Below are 16,503 nucleotides of genomic sequence, written 5' to 3'. Positions count from 1 at the left end.
AGCACCAGAATAACCAATCAGAATTAATCCATTTTGTACATTTTATTTATTTTTTCAATTAAAAAATACAGATAAAGTTGAAACTCCTTTAGAGCCTGTTCAGCATTTCATTCAAATCTCTCCAACTCAGAGGTAACCCCTGTCTTGCATTTGGAGTTTTTCATTCCCATACATGCTTGTTATATTTTGCTGTGTGTGTGTGTGTGTGTGTGTGTGTGTGTGTGTTTAAATATGCATATTATTAAAGTTTTTCCAAAATACAAAGTATTATTATTTTGCACATTGATAAATTGTGTGCAGATGGTATTAGATTATATATACCATTCTGTAACTTGCTTTTACCATTAATATCTTTAGACTTATTTATGTTGATATTTACATATGTTTAGGGCATTTTTTCTGATCATGTGAAATCAATATGGATGTATACTTTCTGAAATTTTTTCCTCTCATTTCCAAAAATATGTTTGGATAGTATAACATGCACCTCATAAGATGCACCCACAAAGGATATATGGGTTAATGCAATGAACTGAATGTTTTTGTCCCCCCAAAATCCATATGTTGAAATCCTAACCCCCAAAGTGACGGTATTAGGAGGTGGGACCTTTGAGAAGTAATTAGGCCATGAGGGTGGAGCTCTTATGAACAGGATTAGTGCCCTTAGACAAGGAAATCCAAAGAGCTCTTTCACCCTCTCTCTGCCAGCCAAGGATATAACAAGAAGGCTGTCTGCAACTGTGAAGAGGGCCCTCACCTGAAGCTGACCACGCTGGCATCCTGATCTCAAACTTCCAGCCTCCAGAACTGGGAGAAATATGTTTCTGTTGTTTATAAGCCACCAAGTCTATGAAACTTTATTATAACTAAGACAGTTAAAAACAAATATCACAATGAAAGTACAAAGCAGTTTGGAAAAAATTGGAAATAACTTCAATCAATGTCCATCAGCAGAAAGAAAGTTAAAGGCATTATGGTATATCCATACTATGGAAAATAATTTTAAGTATTTAAAAATAATTTAGTAGATCTATATGTACTGACATGGAAAGAATTCCAAGATATAAAAGAAAATATAAAGCAATATGGTCCCTTTCATGTTGAAAATTTTAATAGTGTATTTTAAATTACATATATGTAAATATATTTTAGAAAAACAGCTATAAAACTGATAATATTGAGTACCTTTGAGTAAGTGAATGAGTTTGAGGAAGACAAAGGGAGGTTTTTGCTTTTACTGTGTATCATTAGAACTTTAAAAATCAGAATATGACCTTATGTTGTATTTTTTAGGAAATAAATTGATGATATATAGATAGACAAATACTAGACCAAAAAAAAAAGTCATCAATTAGAATGAACAAAGAACCAGCTCCCAGGGTATACAATCCAGTAAGAGCTGACTATATTATAAGCTTTAGGGATGATTTTAATTGGCATTCTTATGACCTAAAACTGTAACTGAAGTTTCCGTTCTATTTTTACTTTTCTTCGTATTTGTTTAATTAAAATACAGGACAGCAGGACAAACAGTTGTAATTAACATACTTACTGACAGATTTCAAAGTTTTCAATCGGAGAAGACAACCATGAAAATTCAAGCGCAGCACATTTAGCCGCCACCTTTGCAAAGTAGACACTATGTATTTATCTGTGATCATATCTTTTACTGAGGAAAAATCAATCTAAAAAGGGAAAACAAAAGACATTAAGAAATGAAAAGATCTTTTGCATGTAAATTTTTAAAAATATTTTTAAAGCATCAAGGACTAAAATTTATCACATCATTCAGTTGGGGGGGGCGCATTGTTGTTTTTCATGGTTAGTCCCAATTTTAATTATGAACAGATTTTCTTTTTTGTGGTCATTCCTGGACTTAATTACAAACAGATTCAAAATGTCCAGTCCAGGTCGACAGCCGTGAGAGTGGGGGGCTCACATCCACCCCACCCCAACCTGGTCAATTGTCTTGAAGTGGCCTGTATGCCCCCCATCATCCCAGGTGAGCCCCAAGGCTTCCATGTCAATGCAGCTTTGTTGATCATTAATGTGTTTCTGCTTCTTGTTTTATGAGCACAGAATATATATTGAATCCTTGAATATGGGAAAGACAATTTAAAGTGCATGGTTTACAATGGCCTTTACATAATTTATAATTGGGAAGAGGTAATTTTAGAGAAAAGGAAGGATGACCTCAGTGTACCTGGCTGATTATATATAAACGTGAAGCGCACAGAGGTTTATGTGAGAGCTGAGTGGCCAGGGCTGGTTAATAAACAATAACATTGATAAAATAGTATTAATATTTTTCAGCAGAAATGGTAAGTTTATGAACATCCAATTTCTTTGTCTTCTAAATAAAGCAATTCTTTGTGCAAAAATGTGTTATATTTGTGCCACATTTGAGCATTCACAAAGAAAGGCAAAAATAATTGAAGATGAGGGGCAACATAGAATTGTGGAAAGAGAAGTGCTAAACACAGAGATTTAACTTCCTCTCCTAGCTTTGCTCTTCAAGGCCATGTGCTCACATATTCTCCGTCTTTACCCAGGGAGGTCTCTGGGCAGAAGTGCTGGCTTTTTCTGTCAGGCATCTGCAGGATTTGTCCTGATCTTAATATTGTACATATTCTTTCTTATCCAGATTATTTGGATTTATTTATTTTTCTTCTTTATGGGTTCTCCGAAGAAAAAAGGTAACATCCCCAATCTGTCACATGAGTAAGAGATTTCTTACTTAAACCAGTGATTCTCAAAGTGTGGTCCTGGGACCAGCAGCATCAGGAACATTCTGGGACTTGTGGGAATGCAAATTCTCAAGCCCCAACCCAGACTCACTGAGTCAGACACTCTGGGGGTGGCAACCAGCAATCTATTTTAACAATCCCTTCAGATGATTCTGATACATGCTAAAGTTTAAGAATGACTGCCTTAAAGTAAAAATAAATTTAAGACAGGAATGCTTAACGTGTTAGTTAAGATGGGTTAGCTGAGACAGAAGCACATTTTCTTCTTGCTATTGTTGCACAAAATGAGAGGAAAACAGTACAGCCAAGCAATGGGACAGTGCTCTGATGGGATGTAAAGGTGTTGAGCTGACTTATAGAGCTAGAGCCCCTGGCACCTTGTCAACTCCTCTGAATTTCTTTGTGTACGTTTTAGGGTTTCTGCAGAATGGCTCTGGCCATCTGTTCATAGGCGAGTCTGAGCATGTGATATCATGGGTCCTCCAATTATCAGCACTTAAGAAGCGGTGGTAAAGTAAGCTAGTAACTCGACTTCAGGCAACAGGGAAAATGTTGCCACTGCAACATTGGCTGATGGCATAAATAGTAGTAGTTGAGATTAAAGTATCATCCATGAAACAGAAAAGATAAGTCGTCGGGAATAATACATGCTTATTTTTTGTTGTTGGCTGAGACCCCTCCCCAGTGTCTCTTTGGAATGAGAGAAACAGGCAAGTTCTAGGTTACAAGAATAGTACCAAACTAATCTAATGACAAGAATAGTACAGAGGTACCAGCCTAGAAGTTCATATGAGAAAATGCCTAACTATACGTGTGTCCATGTGCATGCAAACACACGAAGATTATCAAACAAGCTTTGTTTACGTGTTGTGAATTTTAGCCCTATTTCATGCTCAGTTGTTTTTTCCTTTACTCCATATTTTGGGCTGCTTTATTATGTTTTTTGAACTAATAATAGTAGCCAGTATTTATTGCCTGCTGCTTACATACAGACTGTACACTCAGGACTTTATTTGTATTTTCTCAATTTATCTCTGCAGCATCCTGAGTTAGGCACTGGTAAAACTAACAGATACAATGGAGTTTTGTTTCAATACAAAAATAATACTCAATTTATTTCTATTATTTAAATAAGAAAATACCAATAACTTATCTGTTAAAATGACATTATCTTTTTATCTCATCCTTCAGGCTTGTGCCTGCACAAAAGAGAAACAAGTGCACCTGCTCTTGGTGGCCACAGAGTGGGGCGCAGGGAAGATGGTAGTCATTACTATATTTGGCTTAATATTAATAGCAGACTGTTATCCTTTAAGAACTGAAATAAAGTCATGCACTGTGTGATGATGTATTGGTCAATGATAGACCACATACACAAAGATGATCCCATAAGATTATAATGGAGCTGAAAAATTCCTATCACCTAGTGATGTCGTAGCCATTGTAACATCTTAGCACAACTCATGACTCGTGTTTGTGATGCTGCTGGTATAAACAAACCTACGGCACTGCCAGTCATATAGAAGTATAGCATTAGCATGTATAATTATATACAGTACCTAATACTTGATAATAAATGACTTGTTACTGGTTTATGTATTTACTGCACTATACTTTTTATCATTATTTTAGGGTGTGCTCTTTTCTACTTATAAAAAAAAAGTTTGTTGCAAAACAGTATGCCATGTTATGTCAGCAGCAGCCTCATGTGGTAAACATCTCGTGTTTACCACATCTCTTGATTGCTTCATTTTCTCTTGTGCTTGATTTAATTTCATGTCATTTTCTATGGTAACATGCTGTATAGGTTTCTAGCCTAGGAGCAATGGGCTACAACACAGAGCACAGGTCTATAGTAGACTATACCATCTAGGTTTGTGTAGGTGCACTCTATGAGGTTGCACAAAACAACAAAATCACCCAACCACACATTTCTCAGAACATACCCCCATTGTTCAGTAGCACATGATGGTGAAGACATAGCTTCAGGGAGTTAGTGTCTACTTACCCCATTCCACAAAGAGCTCGTTTGTATCATCAACATCCAGGAGTGACAAACTTGACCACATATTACCACATCTCTTAAACTGAGGTAGAAGAAAATCTAAACACAAAGAAAAGAAATACGCAATTTTGAAAACTGTGAATCCTGATGTAACTCTTCCACTACTTCCTTTTTTCTTTTTTTCTATGAATAATGACAATGTAATCCATACATTGTAGAAGCAGTGGTTTAAGTGCCGGAATTTTGTTTGAAAATAGGAATTTTATCTAAAGTACTATATAATTTAATTGTTGATGCCTTTGATATAATGTGATCTTTTTAATTGATAGTTGTGGAAGAATGGAAAAAAAGATAGGTACATAGAAGACACTCAATAATTGTTTGCTGAACTGAACTGGATTCTTTCTAAGGTTACAGGATTCCTGGGAAGATCAATAAACCCACTGTGGCTTCTATTTCTAGAAAACATAGTAGACTAGAAAACCTGGAAATCTTCTTGATATAAAACATCAGTAAATGCTAAAACAAACGTTTGCAAAATATTTCTTTAATTTTTAAAATTTCAGCTTTATCAAGGTATAATTGACATGTATTGTAAGATTTAAAGTGTATATTTTGGTGATTTGATATACATATACATTGTGAAAGGACTCCCCCCATCTAATTAACTCATATGTCACATATTTATTGTGTGTGTGTGTGTGTGTGTGTGTGTGTGAGAGAGAGAGAGAGAGAGAGAGAGAGAGAGAGAGAGGGCGAGAGAGAGAGAGAGAGACTGAGAGAGAGAACATTTAAGTTCTACTCTCTTGGTAAATTTCAATTATACAACACAGTGTTATCAACTATAGTCCCATGTTATACATCAGATCCTCAGACCTTATTCATCTTATAGCTAAAAGTTTGTGCCTTTTTACCAATTTCTCCCTATTCCTCCCACCCCAAGTCTCTGGCTACCACTTTTCTCCTCTCTAAAACAAATGTATTTTTAAAAAACATAACTGAAATTTCAGGAAAGTAAGGAAAATAGCCAGGGTCCAAATCCGTGTAAACCCAGACTCATATAAATAAGGTGTTCATGTTTTAGTTGATCCAGATGGGGAGGTAGTGGGGATGGTTGCTGCATTTCATAACAAATAGGTTCAGGTTTTACTGGCCATGCAGAGGCAGAAAAAGTCACTAGGCATGTTTGAAGCTGGTAGTCATAACTGAGTTAGAGAGAGAAAGAGAAAGAGAAAGAGAGAGAGAGAGAGAAATCCAGAATTAAGAAAGAGATTAAAAAAAAAACAACAAAGAAAAAGCCTACCTACTGGCACGAGAAAAGTTAAGATACCTAGCCTTGTATGAAAAAATAATTTCCCAAGGGCCGGCCGAGTGGCTCAGTTGGTTAAGAGCTCGCTCAAGAGTGCGAGCTCTGAGCAACAGCGGTTCGATTCCTGGCCTGAGCTGAGCTGCTGCCAACAGGTGGCAGGATGGCTCAACTAAACAAATAAAAATAAAAATAATTTCCCAAAGAATTTGTAACCAAAACCAGCTATCATGTGGATTGGCATTTGAATTTTAATTATTTGTGGAATCCAATTTGAATTTATTACCATAGTAATTGGATTTGATACACTTGAAGCAAACAGCTTCCGAGTTGGTAGTAACTCTGAGACATTTGGCAGAAATAAATACCACTTTCTCTAAAGAGACACATCCTCAAATTAGGCCTTACAGGATTTCCATGGATTAAACCCCAACAAAATGACCATTCAATAAAAATTACAAAACACATGAAGGAAAAAACCCAGCAACATTCAACAACAGAAAAACAATAACCTTACAATAAAATTGCCAGATAGTAATTATAAAAACATTAAGCTGATAAAGACATAGAAAGAAAATTAAATTGAGAAAAGCTGTTGTTGAAAAAGGGCTTGGCAGATTTATAAAGGAACAAAATAAAATTCATGGAAATTAAAAATATAATGATTGAAATTAAAAACTCAATGGATTAAACAGCAAATGAAACCTAACTGATAAGAGAATTAACAAACTGAAATATATATTGGAAGAAATTATAAATGATAAGGTATAAAGAGATAAAGACATGACTATACAAAGAAGTTTAAGAGATACATTTTTATAACATGAAAGGGTCTAACATTCTGTATATCTTTATAGAATTTCCCAAAGTAGAAAAAAGAGAAAATGGAATCAAAGCTAAATTCAAAAATCCCACAGATAAAAATGTTCTAAAACTGATAAAAAGCAACAAAATTATCAGGTTCAAGAAGCACAAAAGTCTCAGATTCAAGGGCCGGCCGAGTGGCTCAGTTGGTTAAGAGCTCGCTCAAGAGTGTGAGCTCTGAGCAACAGCAGTTCGAGTCCAGCCCGAGCTGAGCAGCCGCTGAGCTGCCAACAGGTAGCAGGATGGCTCAGCTAAAAAAAAAAAAAAGTCTCAGATTCAAGAAGCAGAGGAAAATCAAAAGATACCATGGCATTGTAGTGAAATTGCAAAAGGGCATAATCAAAGGAAAATCTTAAATGCAACCAGAGAAACTTACCTCCTAAAGAATGTCATTTAGCAACCACAGAAGGGAAAATCAGCAGAAAATACTAATAAATCTCAGATACCACATGGAAGTAAACTATAACTTAAGGATGAGCATCAAGTAAAAATGTTTTAAGACAAAGATTGAGAGAGTGTGCCTCTCCAATAGACCCTTCACAAAAGAGCTTCTAAAGGCCACTGGAATCAGAAGAAAGGAGTGAGATGAAAATAGTAATGATAGCCAAAGAAAATAATAACTATAGGGGTAAAGCCATTAACTTTATTAAAAAAGTAAAATGATGATGATGAATGTGGAAAAAAACAGTAGATAGTACTAACATGCGTATTCTAACTCTAAAGAGAGTAATCAGAATAAAAATGTTTTGAATTCTGGTAATTATTCAGAAAATATATGAGGTCTGACAATTAAGTTCGTGAACTTGTTGCACCGATGTTGCTGACCTTTTTTGAAATCAGAGGGATTATTCATTATGAATTTGTACCAACTGGACACACAGTTAATCAAGTTTACTATTTGGAAGTGCTGAAAAGGCTGCATGAAAAAGATAGACAACCTGAACTGTTCGCCAACAATTCATGGCTCTTGCATCATGACAATACACCAGCTCACACGGCACTGTCTGTGAGGGAGTTTTTAGCCAGTCAACAAATAACTGTATTGGAACACCCTCCCTTCTCGCCTGATCTGGCCCCCAATGACTTCTTTCTTTACCCAAAGATAAAGGAAATATTGAAAGGAAGACATTTTGATGACATTCAGGACATCGAGGGTAATACAATGATAGCTCTGATGGCCATTCCAGAAAAAGAGTTCCAAAATTGCTTTGAAGGGTGGACTAGGCACTGGTGTTGGTGCATAGCTTCCCAAGGGAAGTACTTTGAAGGTGACTGTAGTGATACTCAGCAATGAGGTATGTAGCACCTTTTCTATGATGATTTCGAGAACTCAATTGTCCAAACTCGTAGCTATTCATTCACTTTAAGCTTTATTAAGGTAAATGTACATGTTGAAAATATTTAAGAGAAACCAACTAAAGTGGTAGAAATAGAATTTGTATCTCTTAAAACATGAAAATGGGAAAAGGGGGTAGATCTTAAAACTCAACAAAAAAGCAGGAAAGGAGATGTCAGAAAGCATATAAAAATAAGGATAAATAGTATAAAATGAGAAAAATGAATCCAAGTATATCTAGTAACTATAAATTTAACAAAATTCAGTAGTTAGAAGATAAATGTTATCCTTAATAATGCTTTTGCTTTAATGTTTTTACTTGTGGTATTAATATAGCTATCATACTTCCTTTCATTTGTGTTCATCTTGTTCAGTATAATATTTTAGGTGGATTTTTAAAGCTTATCTAATAAAGAGGGTCACTACATGATAGTTAAAACAATTCAAACAATTCACTAGAGATATATAACAATTCTAAATGTATAAGCACCTAATAACATAGCCATGAAGATACAAGGAGAAATTGAAAAATCCACAGTCATAATGAAAGATTATATCAAACCTCTCAGCTGTTGAGAAATCAATTTGAGGAAATAAACCTCTCCTGGATTTCTCAGTGCTTCTGTAAAAAGCTCCAGCCTCTGGAGACACAGAAGTCTATATGATATAAAAGTAATGATTTGCCTCCACTTCCTCTACAAACATGTTACTTTCCACATACTATGAGGATTAGACTGATAGCCATTTGTCTAGTTAATTTCTCTGATTCAAAAGGATAATTTAACTTCTATTGTCTCCCCAAGAAGATTAAATGTTTATAGTATGCATTTGTCCCCTGTATCAAGTTCCCAAGGTGTCAGAAAGGTCCCTAATAATTTACATTTCAAGGAGAAATGTGTCCCAGGACCTTAGCGATATCTCTAATTTAATTCAATTTTACTTTTATATTAGTTTCCGGTGTACAAACCAACATAATGATTAGAGGGGAATATAATCAATAATGTTATAAAGATTATGTAGGGTGCCGGATGGGTACTGGACTTATTGAGATATCTCTAGGTCCTAAAAGCTGAAGACACTGGGGCTTATCTGGCCCTTGGAGGAATGTATGTACAAGAGGTCCAGCCTCCCTCTTATAAGGACCTTTGTTGACTATATTGGACCCATCAGATAATCAAAGATAATCTCACCATTTCAAGATCTGTAACTTAATCACATATGCAAAGACTCATTTGCCACATAAGATAACACACTCATAGGTTCTGAGGACTAGGACATGGATATCTTTGGGGTGCTATTAGTCTGCCAACCATATCATGTAAGGAAATGATAAACATTATATTTAAAGGGCAGTTATTTCGAGGGCGAAAACAGTGCTTTCAGAGAGGTTCTAACTATTTGTTAACCTTTATTCCTTAAGCCGGGTAGTGATTACACAAGTGCTCATTGTATTTCTTTGCATACCTAAAATATTTTATTTTAATAATCTCACTTTTGAATAAAATATCTAGGAATAAATTTAACTAAGAAGGTGAAAGACTAGCACACTGAAAACTACATAACATTACTGAAAGAAATTAAAGAAGACCTAAATAAACATATAGCTATCCCATATCCATGCATTGGAAGACATAATAACAATAAAGTGGATTGAATCAGAATTCGAAGTATTCCCATGAATAAATAAACACCAAACAAACACAGGCCCAGGGAGTTTTACATGAATATTACATCAAATATCCAAGGACTAGATAGATAATACTAACAAGAAAAATATTAAGATGTCAATACTACCCAAAATGATCTACAGACTCAGTGCAATCCCTATTAAATTTTTATTGGTTCTTTGGTTCAGAAATGGAAAAGCCAATTCTCAAATTCATATGAAATTGCAAAGGGCCCCAGATAACTAAAACAATTTTGAAAAAGAATGAAGTTGGAGAGCTCACACTTTCCAGTTACTTACTACAACGCGACAGTAATCAAAACAGCATGGTATTGGCATAAGGATAAACATATAGACAAATGTAGAATTAAGAGTCTAGAAATAAACCTATACATCTGTGGTCAATTGATTTTTGACAAGGATGCCAAGATCGTTTAAAAGAGCAAGAACAGTCTCTTGAACAAATGGCCCTGGGACAACTGGATATCCAAATGCAAAAGAAAGAATTTGGACACTTACCTCACACTTTATACAAAATTAACTCAAAATGGATCAACAACTGAAATATAAAGGCTAAAAACCATAAAACTCTTAGAAGAAAACAAAGGGTAAGTCTTCATGACCTTGGGTTTGGCAATGGATTCTTAGGTATGACACCAGTGGATTCTTAGGTATGGCAAAGGAAAAAATAGGTTAGACTATCAAAATTTAAAACTTTTGTGCATTAAATAATTTTATCAAGAAAGTAAAAACTTCACATTTGTCTGTATGTACTACAAAGGAAAAAATATTCCGCTAAAAAATATGCCACTAAAAACAATGCCACTAATTAGGTCAGTCATTGAAATGGCTAAAAAGCATTGGAAAACTATGGTGGTAGATCACATGATCTGAAAACTGTACTTGTACAGTTTTGCACATGGACTATACTTGCATAGCATTTTTTTTTTGTTTTAAGATTTTATTAGGGAATTGGGGAAGGGAAACAGCCAAGTTGTCCTTCAATCTTAGTTGTGGAGGACGCAGCTAGCTCAGCTCCAAGTCCAGTTGCCATCCAGCCACTCTGCTCAAGGTGCTGTGTTCAATCTTAGTTGTGGGTGGGCATAGCCCACCATCCCATGAGGGAGTCAAACTGGCAACCTTGTTGTTAGGAACAATTGCTCTCAACAGTTGAGCCATCCAGCCACCTGTTGGCAGCTCAGTGACAGTTCAGCTTGGGCGCAGCTCACTGGTCCATGTGGGAATCGAACCGGCGACCCTGTTGCTCAGAACTCGCACTCTTAACCAACTGAGTCACTCAGCCGGCCCTTGTATAGCATTTTTAAGAGAGAGAAAGTGTTGTAACAGTGCCTATGCCCAGAGAGGATGCAGCACAGAACAGCAGAAGTACATGGCCAAATTTCTGAGGGTGTAAGAGATATGAGAAAAAAATGGCTCATGCAAGAGTTGTGTAAGGATCACTTAGAGAAAGAGGGAGGCAGGAAGCTAAGTTCTAAGGACAGAAACTAATAGAACGAATAAAGACATAAAGTCTCTGATTAAGAGAGCACCTCCAAGTACCCCCAACACACAGGAAGTAGACGGGAGAAGCACTAAGGGCACGGCTGCTATGGGTGGACTGAGCCTTTATTCCAGAATCACCACCACTCTTTGGAAGGTTACTTACTACCTTAGTTTCCTGAGGCTGCTATAATCAACTACCACAAACTGGATGGCTTAAAACAATAGCAGCTTACTCTCTCACAGTTCTGAAGGCTAGAAGTCTGAAATCACAGCGTTGGCAGGGCCATGCTCCCTTTGAAGGCTCTAGAAGAATATCCTTCCTTGTCTCTTCCTAGCTTCTGGTGGTTGCTGGCATTCCTTGGTATTCCCTGGCTTGTAGCTACATCATTCCAACCTTTGCCTCTGTCATCATACGGCATTCATGCCCACTGTGTGGATCTGAATCTCCCTCTCCTTTCTGTTATAAAGACACCAGTCATTGCATTTATGACCCACCCTAATCCAGTGGAACCTCATTTTAGCTAATTTTACATGCAAAGATTCCATTTCCAAATAAGGCCACATCCTGAAGTTCTGGTTGGACATGAATTTGCGGGGGATGCTATTCAACACAGTACAGTTACCTGGCTCCTCTGAGTCTGTTTCCTCATGTACAAATCAGGGTCTTTGATGAGATAATCTCTCAAGGCTTCCTCCATACCTAAAATTTTGTGATTACTATTGTGATTCACGGCCAGATAGTTAAAACTAGACTTCTATTTGTACTGCCATTGCATAATCGTTAATGTCAAGTTTAACGGGTTTACTTTTTCCATATCATGTGATTACATTATTTTCAACTACAAATCCTAACAGGATATTATTTATAACAAAAAAAAAACTCCATTTCTAATTGAACGCTACCCATCATATAAATGCTAAATTCTTGCCTAAGTGGAGACAGACTTTTTTCTGAAAGGTATATTCACATTCTTATCTACATAGTAGAAAAAAAAGGAACTATTAGAAAAAGGCCATATAATGCCTTTTCCAATATGTGGCGAGTTATTAATTTATTCACTAGCTCATTTAACACTATTGTTAAGCACCTACTCTATGACAGTCACACCTCACTAATTCCATAGAACACTGCCCAGAAATATTTAAAAGGCAGGTGTTCCACATCTCAGTGTGGAATAAGCTTTACAAAGAATTTAAGTGCAATTAGCACGAACCTCACTTTCTCCTAGGAAGTCATGCCATCGTTGTATGATATATATTGAGAATTGTTACATGCTCATATGCATTAAATTGGTAAGATCAGAAAATAATTCCACAACAAACATGTGCTGTTGCCAACATCAGGGTAGGTGAGTGTGGATTTTTAATTCAATTTCATATATAATTACTGTATGGTTATTCTCACATGCAAGACATCCTAACCCAAAAAACTGACAAGATGTGACACAAAAGAAAACAAAAGAAGTTTGAAGAAAATTGCATGCCACTGAGACTTTATATAAGTATGAAGTATGAGGCGACTCAATCTTCTTATTCACTATGTATCAGTATCTATGTGCCAGGGGGAATGTGGATCTTTAGGAGAAGGAAAAGTATCTAGTGGTCCATGAACAACTAATGAGGTGAGCAAGGGGAACAAAAGCCCATGTCAGAAGAAAAATGGAGGAATGTAACAAAGGGACAAAAGATGAGAAGAGAATCTTGTAGGGGGAGGACAAAGAAAAGAATTTCACAAGTGCAAGGAAGCCTGCTCTGACTCTAAGCTGTTGAAATGAGTCCATGTATATGATCCCAGTTAAGAAATATAGAGGCAAATCAAAACAGTATGGTGTTGGCATAAAAACAGACACATAGATCAATGAACAGACTAGAGAGCCCAGAAATAAATCCATTCCTATATGGCCTTTTAATCTATGACGAAGGAAGCAAGAATTTACATAGGGGTAAAGATAGTCTATTCAATAAGTGGTGCTGGGAAAACTGGACAGATACATGGAAAAAAAATGAAACTGGGCCACCTTCTAAATCCATATACAAGAATAAACTCAAAATGGATTAAAGACTTAAATGTAAGACCTGAAACCATAAAACTCCTAGAAGAAAATATAGGAAGTAAACTCTCAGCTATTACCCTTAGTAATATTTTCACTGATATATCTCCTCGGGCAAGGGAAACAAGAAAAAATAAACAAATGAGGCTACATCAAACTAAAAAGGTTTTGCACAACAAAGAAAACCATCAAAAACAAAAAGACATCCTACTGAATGGGAGAAGATATTTCCCAGTGATATATCTGATAAGGGGTTAATATTCAAAATTTATAAATACTGATACAGCTCAACTCCAAACAAACAAACAAACAAACCAATTAAAAAATGGGCAGAGGACCTGAATAGACATTTCTCTAAAGAGGACATACAGATGGCTAGTAGACATATGAAAAGATGCTCAATATCACCAATCATCAGAGAAAGGCAAATAAAAACCACAATGAGATATCACCTCACTCCTGTCAGAATGGCCATCATCAATAAATCAACAACCAAGTATTGGCGAGGATGTGGAGAAAATGAAACCTTCATGCACTGTTGGTGGGATTGCAAATTGGTGCAGCCACTATGGAAAACAGAATGGAGGTTCCTCAAAAAATTAAAAATAGAACTACCTTATGACCCAGCAGTTCCACTCCTGGGTATTTATCCAAAGAAATCCAAAACACCAATTTGAAAGATATATGCACCCCTATGTTTACAGCAGCACTATTCACAATAGCCAAAACATGGAAACAACCGAAATGCCCATCAATAGACGACTGGATAAAGAAAATGTGGTACATTTATACAATGGAGTATTACTCTGCCATAAGAAAGAATTAAATTTTACCATTTGCAACAATATGGATGGACCTAGAGGGTATTATGTTAAATGGAATAAGTCAAACTGGGAAAGACAAATACCTAATGATCTCACTTATATGTGGAATTTAAAGAACAGGATAAACGAACAAACAAAACAAAAATAGACTCATAGATACAAAGAACAAATGGATGGTTGGTAGATGGGAGCGGGTTTGGGAGATGGGTGAGAAAGGTGAAGGGATTAGGAAGTACAAATTGGTAGTCACAAAATAGTCACAGGGATGTGAAATACAGTATGAGGAGTATAATCAATAATGTAAAAACTATGTATAATGTCAGGTGGGTACTGGACTTACTGGGGGGATCACTTCATAAATTATATAAAAGCCTAATCACTATGCTGTATACCTGAAACTAATATAAAATAATATTAAATGTCATTGAATTTCAACTATAATTTAAAAAGATATATAGTCATGGAATGTAAATTACAGTACAGGGGATATAGGCAATGGTATTGTAATAGCTTTGTACGATGTCAGAAGGGTAGTAGACTTGTTGGGGTTATCACGTTGTGAGGTATGTAAGTGTCTAATCACTATGTTGTTTTGCACACGGGAAACTAAGAATAAAAATTATATAGAGAAAAGCAGCTGCAAGGAGAGTCTACCTAGAGTTGTCAGCCTCCTGTCCACTCCTTGTGCTTCATGACTCATGTGGAAATGAGTGACACTCTTGGAAGGGACTAGGGATGGCTCTCGGGATGGGGAAGACTATGGAATGTTGACAATAAACTGAAGCACCAGGAGCAGCAGATATTTTCATTTTGACCTTTTAATATTTTCAAAGGCTAGAACTAGGATCCCTGGGAGGAAATCAACAGCAGATTTCCATAAGGAAAGGCCCCTAGGCTAGTCCCTTTCAGCACAAAGACTCCGTGATATTAAGATTTTGTAATTCTCTGCTCTCTAAAACAAGCAAATTCCAAAAGAAAAGAATTGACCATGTTTGTGGTAACAACTAAATATATTCTCTAACCCCTGCGGTGTTAGATTGGTGTTGGAGTATCAGCCTGTGTTCCACATGAATAAGGATCTCCACACAGGGAGAAGGGAGAGCTAAATCAGCGTGGGCTGACCGGGAAGGGTTCTGTTCCCTGACGACGCTAGAGCATTGGGTCTGTGACTGAGGGGAAACTGACTTGGGGTGGAGGCTCCTGTAGGAAGAGATGAACTTGGAGTTCCTTCTGGCACAGAGATTCTACAAGGCCAGGGTTTTATAATTCCTGGCTTTTCAAGATGAGCCAGCTCTCAAAGAACAGAACTTTGTGAGAACCAAAACTATTATTCCAGTAAAAAGAGCACTCCCTACTTATTTGTTAGATTGCCTGAATAGTAATATGTTTCATGTGGGCATTGTTGCTATAAGCACAGTGGAAACCAAACAAAAAACTAAATCCAGGCACTGCTGAAAAAAATTACTATATAAAGCTTCTAAATTGAACACAATTTATGCATCACAAAATGATGTGACAGTGTGCACCATCAACTAACAGTAGCAATACCTACTTAGCAACTATGGAGCACTTAGTTTACAAAATACAATGTTAACATTGCTCAGTTAAGCTGAAGAAGGGGTTTCTATCAGATCAAAATATCTATATTTCTTGAAGCTTGTAAAATAAGAAAAAAGTAGAAATGAGAAAAACATTCCTGTGAAAGACTGATTTTCATTGAGTCAGGTACCCTCCGCTAGCCAATGACTGAGTAGGCGAGTCTGTTAGTGAGTTCTGAAATCAAGAGACCACACCTCCAAGGTGGAGAAATGGAAAAGATCCTTTCTCTTGATGGAAAATATAATAAAAATTAAAAGTTCAATTTTGGTTCACGGTACATACTAGGCCAAAGCCTATTATCACAACCTTCAGATAATCCTGGTCCTCTGCTTATGATAGAGGAGTGGGGGAACCTGGCTCCCTTCCTCTGTCTGAAGCCATTAGGTGGTGCTAACAAAGTGGGCATCTGCATGGAATGTGGGGAACACTCTCCCAGAGAAGAGTCAGAGCGCAAAGTGAGGGGAATGTGCATTTAGGAGCACTGCCTAGTGGAGATGTTCGAGCTTTGGTGGGGGCGGGTGGGCACCCAAGTGAGGGGGATGGGGAAAGGGCATGGTGTGAAACGTGGGAGCCCCAATAGCATGAGGAGGCTGGTCTGGCCC

General features: G+C 36.7%; 1 protein-coding gene across 2 annotated transcripts in view; it reads right to left on the bottom strand.

Annotated features, from left to right (window-relative positions):
• FBXL13 (F-box and leucine rich repeat protein 13) overlaps positions 1 to 16,503 on the bottom strand; it is a 226,515-nt gene that overhangs the window by 135,217 nt on the left and 74,795 nt on the right. For both annotated transcript variants that reach the window (XM_019655131.1, XM_019655130.1), the window contains 2 exons: positions 4,756 to 4,851; positions 1,553 to 1,685 (listed from right to left, as the gene is read on the bottom strand). In XM_019655131.1, coding sequence (XP_019510676.1) covers positions 1,553 to 1,685; positions 4,756 to 4,851 — 229 coding nt within the window. The remainder of the gene's footprint in view (positions 1 to 1,552; positions 1,686 to 4,755; positions 4,852 to 16,503) is intronic.

This window comes from Hipposideros armiger, unplaced genomic scaffold (genome assembly GCF_001890085.2).
Source record: "Hipposideros armiger isolate ML-2016 unplaced genomic scaffold, ASM189008v1 scaffold_236, whole genome shotgun sequence".
Taxonomy (NCBI): domain Eukaryota; kingdom Metazoa; phylum Chordata; class Mammalia; order Chiroptera; family Hipposideridae; genus Hipposideros; species Hipposideros armiger.
This window is presented reverse-complemented; position numbering and strand designations above follow the sequence as displayed.